At 42.6% G+C, this 14430-nt stretch overlaps 2 protein-coding genes across 3 annotated transcripts in view; one reads left to right on the plus strand and one right to left on the minus strand.

Moving 5' to 3' along the window:
- Nucleotides 1–601: 601 nt before the first annotated feature.
- LOC124045512 (nuclear factor 7, brain-like) lies at nucleotides 602–4846 on the minus strand. The gene is made up of 2 exons (XM_046364851.1): nucleotides 4530–4846; nucleotides 602–4268 (listed from the first exon to the last, which is right to left on the minus strand). Exons 1-2 carry the CDS (start codon nucleotides 4779–4781, stop codon nucleotides 3648–3650), a joined length of 873 nt encoding a protein of 290 aa, XP_046220807.1. The 5' UTR covers nucleotides 4782–4846; the 3' UTR covers nucleotides 602–3647.
- Nucleotides 4847–8057: 3211 nt separating this feature from the next.
- The window catches only part of LOC124045513 (solute carrier organic anion transporter family member 4A1-like), a 67536-nt gene continuing 61163 nt past the window's right edge, over nucleotides 8058–14430 (plus strand). Inside the window, exon 1 of one of the 2 annotated variants that reach the window (XM_046364855.1) lies at nucleotides 8058–8232. The gene's annotated coding sequence lies outside the window, so the exon portion shown is untranslated. The remainder of the gene's footprint in view (nucleotides 8233–14430) is intronic. The other variant, XM_046364852.1, reaches the window with a different exon arrangement.

Below are 14430 nucleotides of genomic sequence, written 5' to 3' on the forward strand. Positions count from 1 at the left end.
TGGTATGTGTTCATGATGAATATTTAATTAAAGAAAGATCTGAACACTGAATATAAACTATACAAAAACAATAAACAAATAACGACCGTGAAGCTACAAATGAGACCTGTGCTGACATAAGCCACTAACATAGACAATCACCCACAAACAAACAGTGCAACCCAGGCTACCTAAGTATAATTCTCAATCAGAGACAACTAATGACACCTGCCTCTGATTGAGAACCATACTAGGCCGAAACATAGATATCCCAAAATCATAGAAAAACAAACATAGACTGCCCACCCCAACTCACGCCCTGACCATACTAAATAATGAATACAAAACAAAGGAAATAAAGGTCAGAACGTGACTATGTGAAGGAGATGTGTCGCGCTCTATGCGGCAAATAGTAGTCACACCAAATACTGACTGATTTTCTGCTCCAGGTCCCTACCTGTTTTTGTAAACGTATCTTTGACCAACAGAAACATAGCTGTGTTCCCAGTCATGTGAAATCAATAGATTAGGGCCTAATGAATGTATTCCCAGTCATGTGAAATCCATAGATTAGGGCCTAATGAATGTATTATGGTTGAAATGACTAATTATGTATACATTCCAATCAGAACTGACTAGTCCAAATGCTATAATGTACTGTACATGTGAATTTTCTCTCTTGCTCCCTTTCCCAATTGTATATAATGTAGTCAGGAGTTTAGTAACAATGAAGGTCTGTTCCTTAGTTCATACATTTGTACAATCTCCAGGTGGTAGGAACGGCCCATCTCCAGGCTGTCTAGAATGTTGATTTATACTGACTGGCCTTGACTCTGTGCTGATAACGCGAAGGCTCGAGAGCTAGAGGGCCCCTCTACTTGTGAAATAGATAGAACGTTTAGAAAACTCTGACGTCATTTTCAGTTTATAACCTGTGGAAATATGTGTATGTGAAGAGTACTCTCTGGAATTAAACGCTCTTACCTGGCTTTTAAGACTGGTCTCGATCTACTTCATGCATAATTAATGAACTTACACCTCATTAATGACTTAGAGAGAGTGTGAAATTGATTTTGGCTATAAAACATATAGGAATTTAGAAATTCCACTATCAAGTAGTCTGCATGATGAGAGGATAGAAGCTGGTATCAGTAATAGTAGTCTGCATACTAGTTTATATATTACGAGTTACACTCCCTAGCTAGGATAGTGGCTGGTTATTATATTATATTATGAGTAACACCCCCTAGCTAGGATAGTGGCTGGTTATTATATTATATTATGAGTTACACTCCCTAGCTAGGATAGTGGCTGGTTATTATATTATATTATGAGTTACACTCCCTAGCGAGGATAGTGGCTGGTTATTATATTATATTATGAGTAACACCCCCTAGCTAGGATAGTGGCTGGTTATTATATTATATTATGAGTTACACTCCCTAGCTAGGATAGTGGCTGGTTATTATATTATATTATGAGTTACACCCCCTAGCTAGGATAGTGGCTGGTTATTATATTATATTATGAGTTACACCCCCTAGCTAGGATAGGGGCTGGTTATTATATTATATTACGAGTTACACCCCCTAGCTAGGATAGTGGCTGGTTATTATATTATATTACGAGTTACACCCCCTAGCTAGGATAGTGGCTGGTTATTATATTATATTACGAGTTACACCCCTAGCTAGGATAGTGGCTGTTTATTATATTATATTATGAGTAACACCCCCTAGCTAGGATAGTGGCTGGTTATTATATTATATTATGAGTTACACCCCCTAGCTAGGATAGTGGCTGGTTATTATATTATATTATGAGTTACACTCCCTAGCTAGGATAGTGGCTGGTTATTATATTATATTATGAGTTACACCCCCTAGCTAGGATAGGGGCTGGTTATTATATTATATTACGAGTTACACCCCCTAGCTAGGATAGTGGCTGGTCATTATATTATATTACGAGTTACACCCCCTAGCTAGGATAGTGGCTGGTTATTATATTATATTACCAGTTACATGTGGCTGGAGACATGTTGCTTCTTGAAAGTCCAAAATCTTGACAGCTTGACGGCTGACATGCAAAACATTTCAAATCAGAACAGATCCATACCAGATTGTCAGGGGATCTATGATAAACAGATCCATACCAGACTGTCAGGGGGTCTATGATAAGCAGATCAATACCAGACTGTCAGGGGGTCTATGATAAGCAGATCAATACCAGATTGTCAGGGGGTCTATGATAAGCAGATCAATACCAGACTGTCAGGGGATCTATGATAAGCAGATCAATACCAGACTGTCAGGGGGTCTATGATAAGCAGATCAATACCAAACTGTTAGGGGATCTATGATAAGCAGATCATTACCAGCAGATTGTCAGGTAGTCTATGATAAGCAGATCAATACCAGACTGTCAGGGGGTCTATGATAAGCAGATCAATACCAGACTGTTAGGGGGTCTATGATAAGCAGATCAATACCAGCATACTGTCAGGGAGTCTATGATAAGCAGATCAATACCAGCATACTGTCAGGGAGTCTATGATAAGCAGATCAATACCAGCAGACTGTCAGGGGATCTATGATAAGCAGATCAATACCAGCAGACTGTCAGGGGATCTATGATAAGCAGATCAATACCAGACTGTCAGGGGATCTATGATAAGCAGATCAATACCAGACTGTCAGGGGATCTATGATAAGCAGATCCATACCAGACTGTCAGGGGGTCTATGATAAGCAGATCAATACCAGACTGTCAGGGGGTCTATGATAAGCAGATCAATACCAACAGATTGTCATGTAGTCTATGATAAGCAGATCAATACCAGACTGTCAGGGGGTCTATGATAAGCAGATCCATACCAGACTGTCAGGGGGTCTATGATAAGCAGATCAATACCAGCAGACTGTCAGGGGGTCTATGATAAGCAGATCAATACCAGACTGTCAGGGGATCTATGATAAGCAGATCAATACCAGCAGACTGTCAGGGGGTCTATGATAAGCAGATCCATACCAGACTGTCAGGGGGTCTATGATAAGCAGATCAATACCAGCAGACTGTCAGGGGGTCAGAATCTACTCCATCACATTCACCAATGTTGAAATAGGCTGACACGTCTTCCCAATAACAGACTAGAGTATAGATAAGCGACATGTCATCTGCATTGTAGAAAGAGAGTTCCTTGGTTGCACAACTTAGGTATAGAGCTATCTTTCGAGGTGTATCTCTTAAAAGGATTTGTTTTTCGGTACCCATACCATGAACAGTATATTTTTGATTTCTATACCTGAGACACATTGTTTTTGAACCAAAAAGTTTGAACCAAAAAAACCCCAAATTTCTTTTAACTCCCAGTTCCCAGAAAGCCCCACTTCCCACTTCTATTTCCCAGCAGTGTTGTCCAGTGCTGAACTTACTGTTACTCAGTAATTTTGATTGTTGTGATTGATGTCGAGCTGAATGAGCTGATTCCACATTTCTGGGAGTACAAAACGCACTGCGTCTGTCATTGGAGATAGTCAGTTTCTGACTCACTGTTTGTAGTGTTAGTCTCTCTGGTAGAGGATTGATTACCTGCAGCATCTCCTTCCACACAAAGAACTGCAGGTGAGACTCATAGGGCCCCAAAGAGAGGGAGACAGGTGTCACCTTTAGGTCATCCACCCTGGACTTGTTTGACGCTCCTTGGTGGCTCCTTGCGTTTCAGTCGTGTCCTCCCCATGACGGTCTGGCGGTGGCATGTCCCTGTTCTTTAGTGCCTCCACCTCAGACCAGCTCCGTTCATTCCACCACTGCAGGAAACCCTCGCTGTCTGGGATGTCCTGAGCAGATTTCATCATCACCTCCTTCTCTTTCCTCTCTGACAGTATCAACTCCATACTCTCTAAATTCCCTCTCATCTTCGTCAAGGTCTTCTCTTCTTTCTCCTGCAACTCATTCTTTATCTGATCTTCCCTCTTCTTCAGAAACTGGTGCATCTCTTCAAACTGGCTGCTGATTTGAGTCCTCAGCTGACAGGACTTAGTCTTGGTTTTTGTCATCTCTTTTTCCTGTTGTTTGGCCAGGTGCTCCACGGAGCTGTTGTCACTAGTGTGGAACTGAATGGCCTCATCTAATTCCCTCCTCCTAGCTGAGGCTGCCTCTTTGATAGGTTTAAACTTATGCCCGTCATGCTTCTCCCCGTCCCGGCATATGACGCAAACCAACTGTTGGTCTGTCTCACAGAATAGTTTCAGTTTCTCGTCATGGTCTGGACACAACCACTCAGTCCCCTTAGAAAAAATAAGCGGAGTGAATTATTATTATTATTTTCTCCATAACATCCCGGATAAAGCATACAAAACACAGGTAGTGAATGAAATGTGCAAAAATGCTGACTTGTAATATATTTTCAGGTTGCTGGTTCGAATCCTCGGGCCGACTAGGTGAAAAGTATGTACATGTGCCCTTAAGCAAGGCCTTTAACCCTAATTGCTCCTGTAAGTTTCTTTGGATAAAAGCATCTGCTAAAATGTGAAATGTTAAAAACTCACCCTTGTCTTCTCGTCGCGTATTGCTTCCTCTTTAGCTTTGTCGGCCAAGCTCTTCAGAATGTGATTGGTTGAGAGATTTCCCTCAGCTGTTGAGATTCTAGCCCGGCAATGAGGACACAGATTCTGTGTTCTCCGAAAGTTTGTAAAACATTGTCGACAAAATGAGTGACCACAGGAGAGGCTGACTGGATCAGTGAAGAGAGAGAGACACACAGAACAGGTTAGTTCCTCTACGTACGTTGTAGACGCCATCTCTCACACCAGATCCTTACCTAATCCTGTGTAAAAATGAGGAAACAGCTTTTAGTTTCACATCTATTCATCGTGGTTGTGAAACACTTTAACCACACCCTCTCTACGTGTACATTCAGCTCTACAGACACAGAGACTGACTAATCTCCAAATCACCTTGCATCATAAATAACTACTCAATATTATATGTAGATCAGTCAGTCGGTCACAATTTACCCATGGTACATCACGGCTTTGATGCACAGCCAGAAATTCTTCAGGTACCTGAAAGTAGCAACGAAGTAAAGAAGTCCAACATCACACCCTACTGGTTAATCAGTGCAGAGATATGAGATTGTCTTCAGACCTTGGGGTTAATGTCTAGGCTTCAGACCTTGGTGTTAATTTCTAGGCTTCAGACCTTGGGGTTAATGTCTAGGCTTCAGACCTTGGTGTTAATGTCTAGGCTTCGGACCTTGGCGTTAATGTCTACACTTCAAACAGAGGCTGTGTTACACAGCACACTTACAGGAGGACAAGCTAAGATGTTGTTTTTTTTGTCCCCAATATCCTTTATACCACTGTGTTCCTATCATGTGTTAACCTACCTAACTAACATGACAGTGGTAAGGGAGAGATAACTAACATGACAGTGGTAAGGGAGAGATAACTAACATGACAGTGGTAAGGGAGAGATAACTAACATGACAGTGGTAAGGGAGAGATAATTAACATGACAGTGGTAAGGGAGAGATAACTAACATGACAGTGGTAAGGGAGAGATAATTAACATGACAGTGGTAAGGGAGAGATAATTAACATGACAGTGGTAAGGGAGAGATAACTAACATGACAGTGGTAAGGGAGAGATAACTAACATGACAGTGGTAAGGGAGAGATAATTAACATGACAGTGGTAAGGGAGAGATAACTAACATGACAGTGGTAAGGGAGAGATAATTAACATGACAGTGGTAAGGGAGAGATAACTAACATGACAGTGGTAAGGGAGAGATAATTAACATGACAGTGGTAAGGGAGAGATAATTAACATGACAGTGGTAAGGGAGAGATAACTAACATGACAGTGGTAAGGGAGAGATAATTTACATGATGTCATGCCCTGACCTTAGTTATCTTTGTTTTCTTTATTATTTTGGTTAGGTCAGGGTGTGACAGGGGTGGTTTGTGTCGTTTTTGTTTTGTCTAGGGGTTCTTCTATGTCTTGGTGTTTACATACTGTATTTATGGTTGACTAGATTGGTTCCCAATCAGAGGCAGCTGTTTATCGTTGTCTCTGATTGGGGACCATATTTCGGTAGCCATATTCCTTGGGTATTTCGTGGGTTATTGTCTATGTGTAGTTGCCTGTCAGTACTCGTGTCTCATAGCTTCACGTTCGTTTTGTTTTGTATAGTTTGTTCAGTGTTTATTCTTCATTAAAATAAGTATGCATTCTTATCACGCTGCACCTTGGTCTCCTCGTTATGAAGAACGTGACCGTGATAAGGGAAGAGATCATTTACACGACAGTGATAAAAGTAGAGAAGTGTCACGCCCTGGCCATAGAGGTTTTTATTCTCTATTTTGGTTAGGCCAGGGAGTGACTTGGGTGGGCATTCTAGTTTATTTATTTCTATGTTTTTTTTTTGCCTGGTATGGTTCTCAATCAGGGACAGGTGTCTATCGTTGTCTCTGATTGGGAGCCATACTTAGGTAGCCTTTTCCCACTTGTGTTTTGTGTGTAGTTTTCTGTTTAGTTTGTTTACCTTACAGAACTGTTGGTTTGTCTCTTTGTTATTTTTGTTCAATGTGTTCTGAGTTAATAAAAAATCATAAACGCATACCACGCTGCGCATTGGTCCACTCCTCACTCTTCATCAGACGAGCGTTACAATAAGTAACATGACTGATAAGGGAGAGAGTAATTTACATGACAGTGAGAGAGAGACTCTGCACACTAACTGCACACATATTTTAATTGCATCAACAACAGAACCTTTAAATGCATTGCTTGTGAACTCAACTATAGCAGAAAACAAAACTTCTCATCTGACCACAAAAACAGACAAACCTCTGACACGGAACCCAAACCGGCTGCGCGGGTGCGACATCGTGCATAGATGTATTTTGTCCCCCTACACCACACGCGATCACGACACACAGGTTAAAATATCAAAGCAAACTCTGAACCAATGACATTAATTTGGGGACAATTTAGCTAGTTAGCTTACACTTGCTAGCTAATTTGCCCTATTTAGCTAGCTTGCTGTTGCTAGCTAATTTGTCCTGAGATATAAACATTAGGATGTTATTTTACCTGAAATGCACAAGGTCCTCTACTCCGACAATAAATCCACACATAAAAACGGTCAACCGATTCGTTTGTAGTCATCTATCCTTCCAGGCTTTTTCATCTTTTAGCTTATATGGTGATTGGCATCTAAACTTTCATAGTATTACCATGACAACCGGCATTCGTCTTTCAATCAACAATGTGGGTATAACCAATGAGGAGATGGCACGTGGGTACCTGCTTCTATAAACCAATGAGGACATGGGAGAGGCAGGACTTGCAGCGCAATCTGTCAGAAATAGGAATGACTTCTATTTTTTAGCCCTTGGCAACGCAGACGCTCCTTGGCGTACACGAGCAGTGTGGGTGCAAGATTTTAATGACATGGATTTCTACATTTATTTTGCAATGCTCGCACACGCGACGCGAGCGGTATGAGACTGGGATGCACTTGGTCTGCCTCTGACATGCACCCTACAGCCACTAAGGAGAGCCTAACATCCAGGGGAACATCACTTCCTGAAGAAGAAGGTGCTACTGCAAACTGCAACCCTCAGATGGCCTCAACATGACAACCCAAACGTGACATGGATTTAATTACACCCAGACAGGGTTGCAGACTAGCCTACAACACAACAGCAGTGAAAGAAAAATGTTTGTAAATATTTGTAAATATGGAAAACCATAAACATATTGGTAGGCTACAGTAGAAGCTTCTCCAAAATCATTCTCATTCTTCTAGACTACACGTTCTCCCATTTAACATTGCATCATGTACACTGTTGAAATGAACGACATCTCCATGTAGCCTAGACTCATAATTCCACATAATATTGTAAAAAAATAATAATAATCACCGTGAAGCCACAACTCACTCTTATCGACACCTCTCATTCGCGAGATCCTGCATCACGCCAATTGGTCCAGACGCGATAGCGCCATAGGGGGGCGAATATCATTGGGCGACATCAGCCTCTTTGAATGTGCGGATCAAGCAGCGTTTAGCGGCCACAGGACGCTGCCGCCATAGACCTAGAATAACTGCGAGGACCAACAAATGACGAACGACGTTCCATATCATTGTACATTTCCGTAGAAATTTGAATCATGACTTCATCCACCCGAAGGCATCAAGGTCGAGAGACAACGGTTGGGTGCCTAAAAGAACATTAACATGTAAGTATCTTACATTTTGTATCTGACACATCAGTGTTTCCAGTTCCGTATATGGATGCTCTGTATTTATGGTTTATGGATGCTCTCAGGGAGTTCTGTATCCCGATGGCCAGCATCACCAGCATGCTCGCGTTCTATGGCTGTCACTACTGTAGCCTAATGGCAACGTGGATGCCGTGGCGTTACCCAGTCGAGCACATGTTTTACGCCTACACATGAATGAAATATTCACTCTCAGCTCTACACAGCTTACATCTTTATCACGAATGATAAACTCCTTAAATCACTGTTGTTAATCAGTCACATCTGGCTCAATGACGGTTGATAAACAGACAAAAGGGTCGTTGTGCTGCATCAACATCTGTCTGTAGTCCATTTAATCCCTTTACAAACCTGCTCTCTTTAATCCGTCGGCTGCAATACAAAGGCATTATGTGTATAGTTAGTTATTACAGCAGGGTTCCCCAATTACATTACAACCTTTGGACTATGTTTCCTTGAAAGGATGGTCGGGGGACTGGAACATAGTTAAACCAGAGAGTCATTTCGAACCTTGATTACATGCGGATAAAATCACATACTATACGTCTCTCTATGCGTGGGAATACTTGGGAACAGATTTCCTAAATTATAATCACTTTGAGTTGATTTCCTGGTGTTTTTATGTCAATAGTCATAATAAAAAAAACATTTAAACAACGTTTTGATCATTATTATTATTATTATCATTATTATTATTATTATTAAAGTTATTGGCCGTTATACCATTAGATGGATCTGGCCAGCTGGGTGTTCAACCAGTCTTTGCTGGGAACACTGACATGTAACACTGTTACTATGTATGAGAGGATTTACTCTCATGATGTCTTGGTTATCACAGCGCATGGATTTGCCCATCGTGAGGGTGTGTTGAGGCGTCACACTGAGGAATACAATGGAGGAAAACTAAACGGAAATGTATATAGGACAACACTAAACAACCTGATGGCTTAATTTATCTACCTCGTTTTACAAACGAACGTGTAGGTTATTATTAGTCCGTTATAATAGTGCCACTGCCGCGGCGATTATTTGGTCTCACTGTCAGTGAGCGCGCAATATGTAGGCAATTTATTTATATATATATTTATATATATAAATAAATAAATATATATATATATATGTTCGCCTCATTTGTCTACGCATTCGCGCAAAGAACCTATTTCCCGCGCGCAACAGTTTAATGTTATTGCATTAACTCCGGTTAAACACGGTGAAGTAGTGACTGACACCTGCGTCTCTTGTGTGGCTTCATTTTTATGTAGATTAACATGAAAGTATTACAACAATACATGCATGCAGTCGCTAAACGTCACTGTGTATGGAGGCACTGTGGCGGCACTGTGGAGGCACTGTGGAGGCACTGTGGCGGCACTGTGGAGGCACTGTGGAGGCACTGTGGAGCACTGTGGGGCACTGTGGAGCACTGTGGGGGCACTGTGGAGCACTGTGGGGGCACTGTGCACCTGTTCTAAGCTATTCCAAAAACATGTGATATAGGCCTAGATAGACTATGAGTCACAATACCTATAAGTACTTATAAGGAAATGGTTTTCCAATCGTTTTTCCACCATTCATTTTTTCCCATAGGGGATTTTAGAAACACTTAAAATAAGGGCTGTGTTTCGTGTAGGTTTACCCTGGTATTTACATAGTGGGAAAACTGGGAAAATTTCCCAGTTTGACCACTAGGTTTTATGGGTGTTATGGCACCTGTGGGGCTCTTTTGGGCGGGCTCAATGAATAATAGCCCATATACCAACCCTCTTAAAATATCAACCTCATACTTACTCGTGGAAGGTGAGTCATACACCATGCACCACTATCTAACTCAACACATATCTGTGATACAAAGTTGTAGCCTAGGGTCTGTATCCTAGGGTCTGTATCCTAGGGTCTGTATCCTAGGGTCTGTATCCTAGGGTCTGTAGCCTATGGTCTGTATCCTATGGTCTGTAGCCTAGGGTCTGTAGCCTAGGGTCTGTATCCTAGGGTCTGTAGCCTATGGTCTGTATCCTAGGGTCTGTAGCCTAGGGTCTGTATCCTAGGGTCTGTATCCTAGGGTCTGTATCCTAGGGTCTGTAGCCTATGGTCTGTATCCTAGGGTCTGTAGCCTAAGGTCTGTATCCTAGGGTCTGTATCCTAGGGTCTGTATCCTAGGGTCTGTAGCCTATGGTCTGTATCCTAGGGTCTGTAGCCTAGGGTCTATAGCCTAGGGTCTGTAGCCTATGGTCTGTATCCTAGGGTCTATAGCCTAGGGTCTGTAGCCTATGGTCTGTAGCCTAGGGTCTGTATCCTAGGGTCTGTATCCTAGGGTCTGTAGCCTATGGTCTGTATCCTAGGGTCTGTAGCCTAGGGTCTATAGCCTAGGGTCTGTATCCTAGGGTCTGTAGCCTAGGGTCTATAGCCTAGGGTCTGTAGCCTATGGTCTGTATCCTAGGGTCTGCAGCCTAGGGTCTGTAGCCTAGGGTCTATAGCCTAGGGTCTGTAGCCTATGGTCTGTATCCTAGGGTCTGTAGCCTAGGGTCTGTAGCCTATGGTCTGTAGCCTAGGGTCTGTAGCCTATGGTCTGTAGCCTAGGGTCTGTAGCCTAGGGTCTGTAGCCTAGGGTCTGTAGCCTAGGGTCTATAGCCTAGGGTCTATAGCCTAGGGTCTGTATCCTAGGGTCTGTAGCCTAGGGTCTGTATCCTAGGGTCTGTATCCTAGGGTCTGTAGCCTAGGGTCTGTAGCCTAAGGTCTGTAGCCTAGGGTCTGTAGCCTAGGGTCTGTATCCTAGGGTCTGTAGCCTAGGGTCTGTATCCTAGGGTCTGTAGCCTAGGGTCTGTATCCTAGGGTCTGTATCCTAGGGTCTGTATCCTAGGGTCAGTATCCTAGGGTCTGTATCCTAGGGTCTATAGCCTAGGGTCTGTAGCCTATGGTCTGTAGCCTAGGGTCTGTATCCTAGGGTCTGTATCCTAGGGTCTGTAGCCTAGGGTCTGTATCCTATGGTCTGTATCCTAGGGTCTGTATCCTATGGTCTGTATCCTATGGTCTGTAGCCTAGGGTCTGTATCCTATGGTCTGTATCCTAGGGTCTGTAGCCTATGGTCTGTATCCTAGGGTCTGTATCCTAGGGTCTGTATCCTAGGGTCTGTATTAGAGGTCAACCGATTATGATTTTTCAATACCGATACCGATTATTGGAGGACCAAAAAAGCCACTTCCGATTAATCAGCCGATTTGTATTTTATTTTTTCTTTGTAATAATGACAAAAATAAACAACAATAATTACAACAATACTGAATTAACACTTATTTTAACTTAATATAAATCATCAATAAAATCAATTTAGCCTCAAATAAATAATGAAACATGTTCAATTTGGTTTAAATAATGCAAAAACAAAGTGTTGGAGAATAAAGTAACGTGTGCCATGTAAAAAAGCTAACGTTTCAGTTCCTTGCTCAGAACATGAGAACATATGAAAGTTGGTGGTTCCTTTTAACATGAGACTTCAATATTCCAAGGTAAGAGGTTTTAGGTTGTAGTTAATATAGTATTTATAGGACTATTTATCTCTATACCATTTGTATTTCATATACCTTTGACTATTGGATGTACTTATAGGCACTATAGTATTGCCAGTGTAACAGTATAGCTTCCGTCCCTCTCCTCGCCCCTACCTGGGCTCTTAACCAGGAACACATCGACAGCCACACTCGAAGCATCGTTACCCATCGCTCCAAAAAAGCCACGGCCCTTGCAGAGCAAGGGGAATAACTACTCCAAATCTAAAAGCGAGTGACGTTTGAAACAGTATTAGCGCACACCACCCAGCTAACTAGCTAGCCATTTCACATTGGTTACACCAGACATTAGGCTGATAGGCTACAAGTCATAAACAGCGCTGTGCTTGCGAAGAGCTGCTGGCAAAACGCACGGAAGTGCTGTTTGAATGAATGATTACGGGCCTGCTGCTGCTCAGTAAGACTGCTCTATCAAATCAGACTTAATTATAACATAATAACACACAGAAATACGAGCCTTTGGTCATTAATATGATCGAATCCGGAAACTATCATTTCGAAAACAAAACGTTTATTACTTCAGTGAAATATGGAACCGTTTGGTATTTTATCTAACGGGTGGCATCCATAAGTCTAAATATTCTTGTTACATTGCACAACCTTCAATGTTATGTCATAATTACATACAATTCTGGCAAATTAGTTCGCAATGAGCCAGGCAGCCCAAACTGTTGCATATACCCTGACTCTGCGTGCAATGAACGCAAGAGAAATGACACAATTTCACCTGGTTAATATTGCCTGCTAAACTGGATCAGTAGCTATAACTAGTGATTATGATTGATTGTTTTTTTATAAGATAAGTTTAATGCTAGCTAGCAATTTACCTTGGCTTCTACTACATTCGCGTAACAGGCAGGCTACTCGTGGAGTGCAATGGTTAGAGCGTTGGACTAGTTAACTGTGCAAAGGTATATAAAACAAATGTTTGTTTGTTTAAATAAAAACACTATCGGAAATCAGCACCCAAAAATACCGATTTCCGATTGTTATGAAAACTTGAAATCGGCCCTAATTAATCGGCCATTCCGATTAATCGGTCGACCTCTAGTCTGTATCCTATGGTCTGTAGCCTATGGTTCCCATCATTTGTAAGCAATAAGGCACCTTGGGGGTTTGTGGTATATTGCCAATATATCATGGCTAAGGGCTGTTCTTAGCCACGACTCAACGCAGAGTGTCTGGACACAGCCCTTAGCCGTGGTATATGACCCGTAGCCCTTAGCCGTGGCAATATACCACAAACCCCCCAAGGGGCCTTATTACTATTGTGAACTGGTTACCAATTTAATAAGAACAGTAAAAATACATGTTTTGCCATACCCGTGGTATACGGTCTGATATACCGGCTGCCAGCCAATCAGCATTCAGGCCTCGAACCACCCAGTGTATAATAGCCTATATAGCATACTGAAATAAACTAAAATGTCCCTATACCTTGAAAGTATACCTGGGGTGTATTGTCACATATTACACTATACCTGCCAGACCTGGTTTGACACACAGCTGTTTTAAGAGTGATTCCTAGCAACACTTGGTCCCTTGTCCCTTATACATAGGCCTAATTGACAGGGGTCTCCCATGTGAGCTTGTCCACTGTTACGTTCCCATTGACCGTGGTTTAAACCCCCATCCCACAGGAGACCACTACTCACTGTAGAAACCACATGAATCATTCATCCTGTTGACCGAATGGGTTGTAAGCGTAGTGTGTTGAAGCAGTCAAACCAATCACATCCCCAGACCCCCCCCCAGGACCTCCCATGTCACTCATACTAGGGGTTTGGTTTTCTCCCAGCAGAACTCCGGTTGGCCGAAGTGAGCGTCTGTGCCTGGCATACTGTTTTGAGAATTTTGTTATCAATGTTTATAAACTTCAATTAATCTACTCAGTCTGCAACCCAGCGTTTGTAATGGAGAGGGTATCCTCTGTGTCAGGGTGTAATGGAGAGGTTATCCTCTGTGTCAGGGTGTAATGGAGAGGGTATCTCTGTGTGTCAGGGTGTAATGGAGAGGGTATCTCTGTGTCAGGGTGTAATGGAGAGGGTATCTCTGTGTCAGGGTGTAATGGAGAGGTTATCCTCTGTGTCAGGGTGTAATGGAGAGGGTATCTCTGTGTCAGGGTGTAATGGAGAGGTTATCCTCTGTGTCAGGGTGTAATGGAGAGGTTATCTCTGTGTCAGGGTGTAATGGAGAGGGTATCTCTGTGTCAGGGTGTAATGGAGAGGTTATCCTCTGTGTCAGGGTGTAATGGAGAGGGTATCTCTGTGTGTCAGGGTGTAATGGAGAGGGTATCTCTGTGTCAGGGTGTAATGGAGAGGTTATCCTCTGTGTCAGGGTGTAATGGAGAGGTTATCCTCTATGTGTCAGGGTGTAATGGAGAGGGTATCCTCTGTGTGTCAGGGTGTTATGGAGAGGGTATCCTCTGTGTCAGGGTGTAATGGAGAGGGTATCCTCTGTGTGTCAGGGTGTAATGGAGAGGGTATCCTCTGTGTCAGGGTGTAATGGAGAGGGTATCCTCTGTGTCAGGGTGTAATGGAGAGGGTATCCTCTGTGTGTCAGGGTGTAATGGAGAGGGTATCCTCTGTGTCAG

Source organism: Oncorhynchus gorbuscha, linkage group LG10 (assembly GCF_021184085.1).
Source record: "Oncorhynchus gorbuscha isolate QuinsamMale2020 ecotype Even-year linkage group LG10, OgorEven_v1.0, whole genome shotgun sequence".
NCBI classification, from domain to species: Eukaryota; Metazoa; Chordata; class Actinopteri; order Salmoniformes; family Salmonidae; genus Oncorhynchus; species Oncorhynchus gorbuscha.

Bases quoted from the DNA above. Each gene is read 5' to 3' on its own strand.
- LOC124045512 (XM_046364851.1), bottom strand. From the start codon at position 4,781: ATGGCGTCTACAACGTACGTAGAGGAACTAACCTGTTCTGTGTGTCTC. The intron at 4,269-4,529 runs GTGAGTTTTTAA...ATTTTTTCTAAG, and splicing joins TACGCGACGAGAAGACAAGG to GGGACTGAGTGGTTGTGTCC.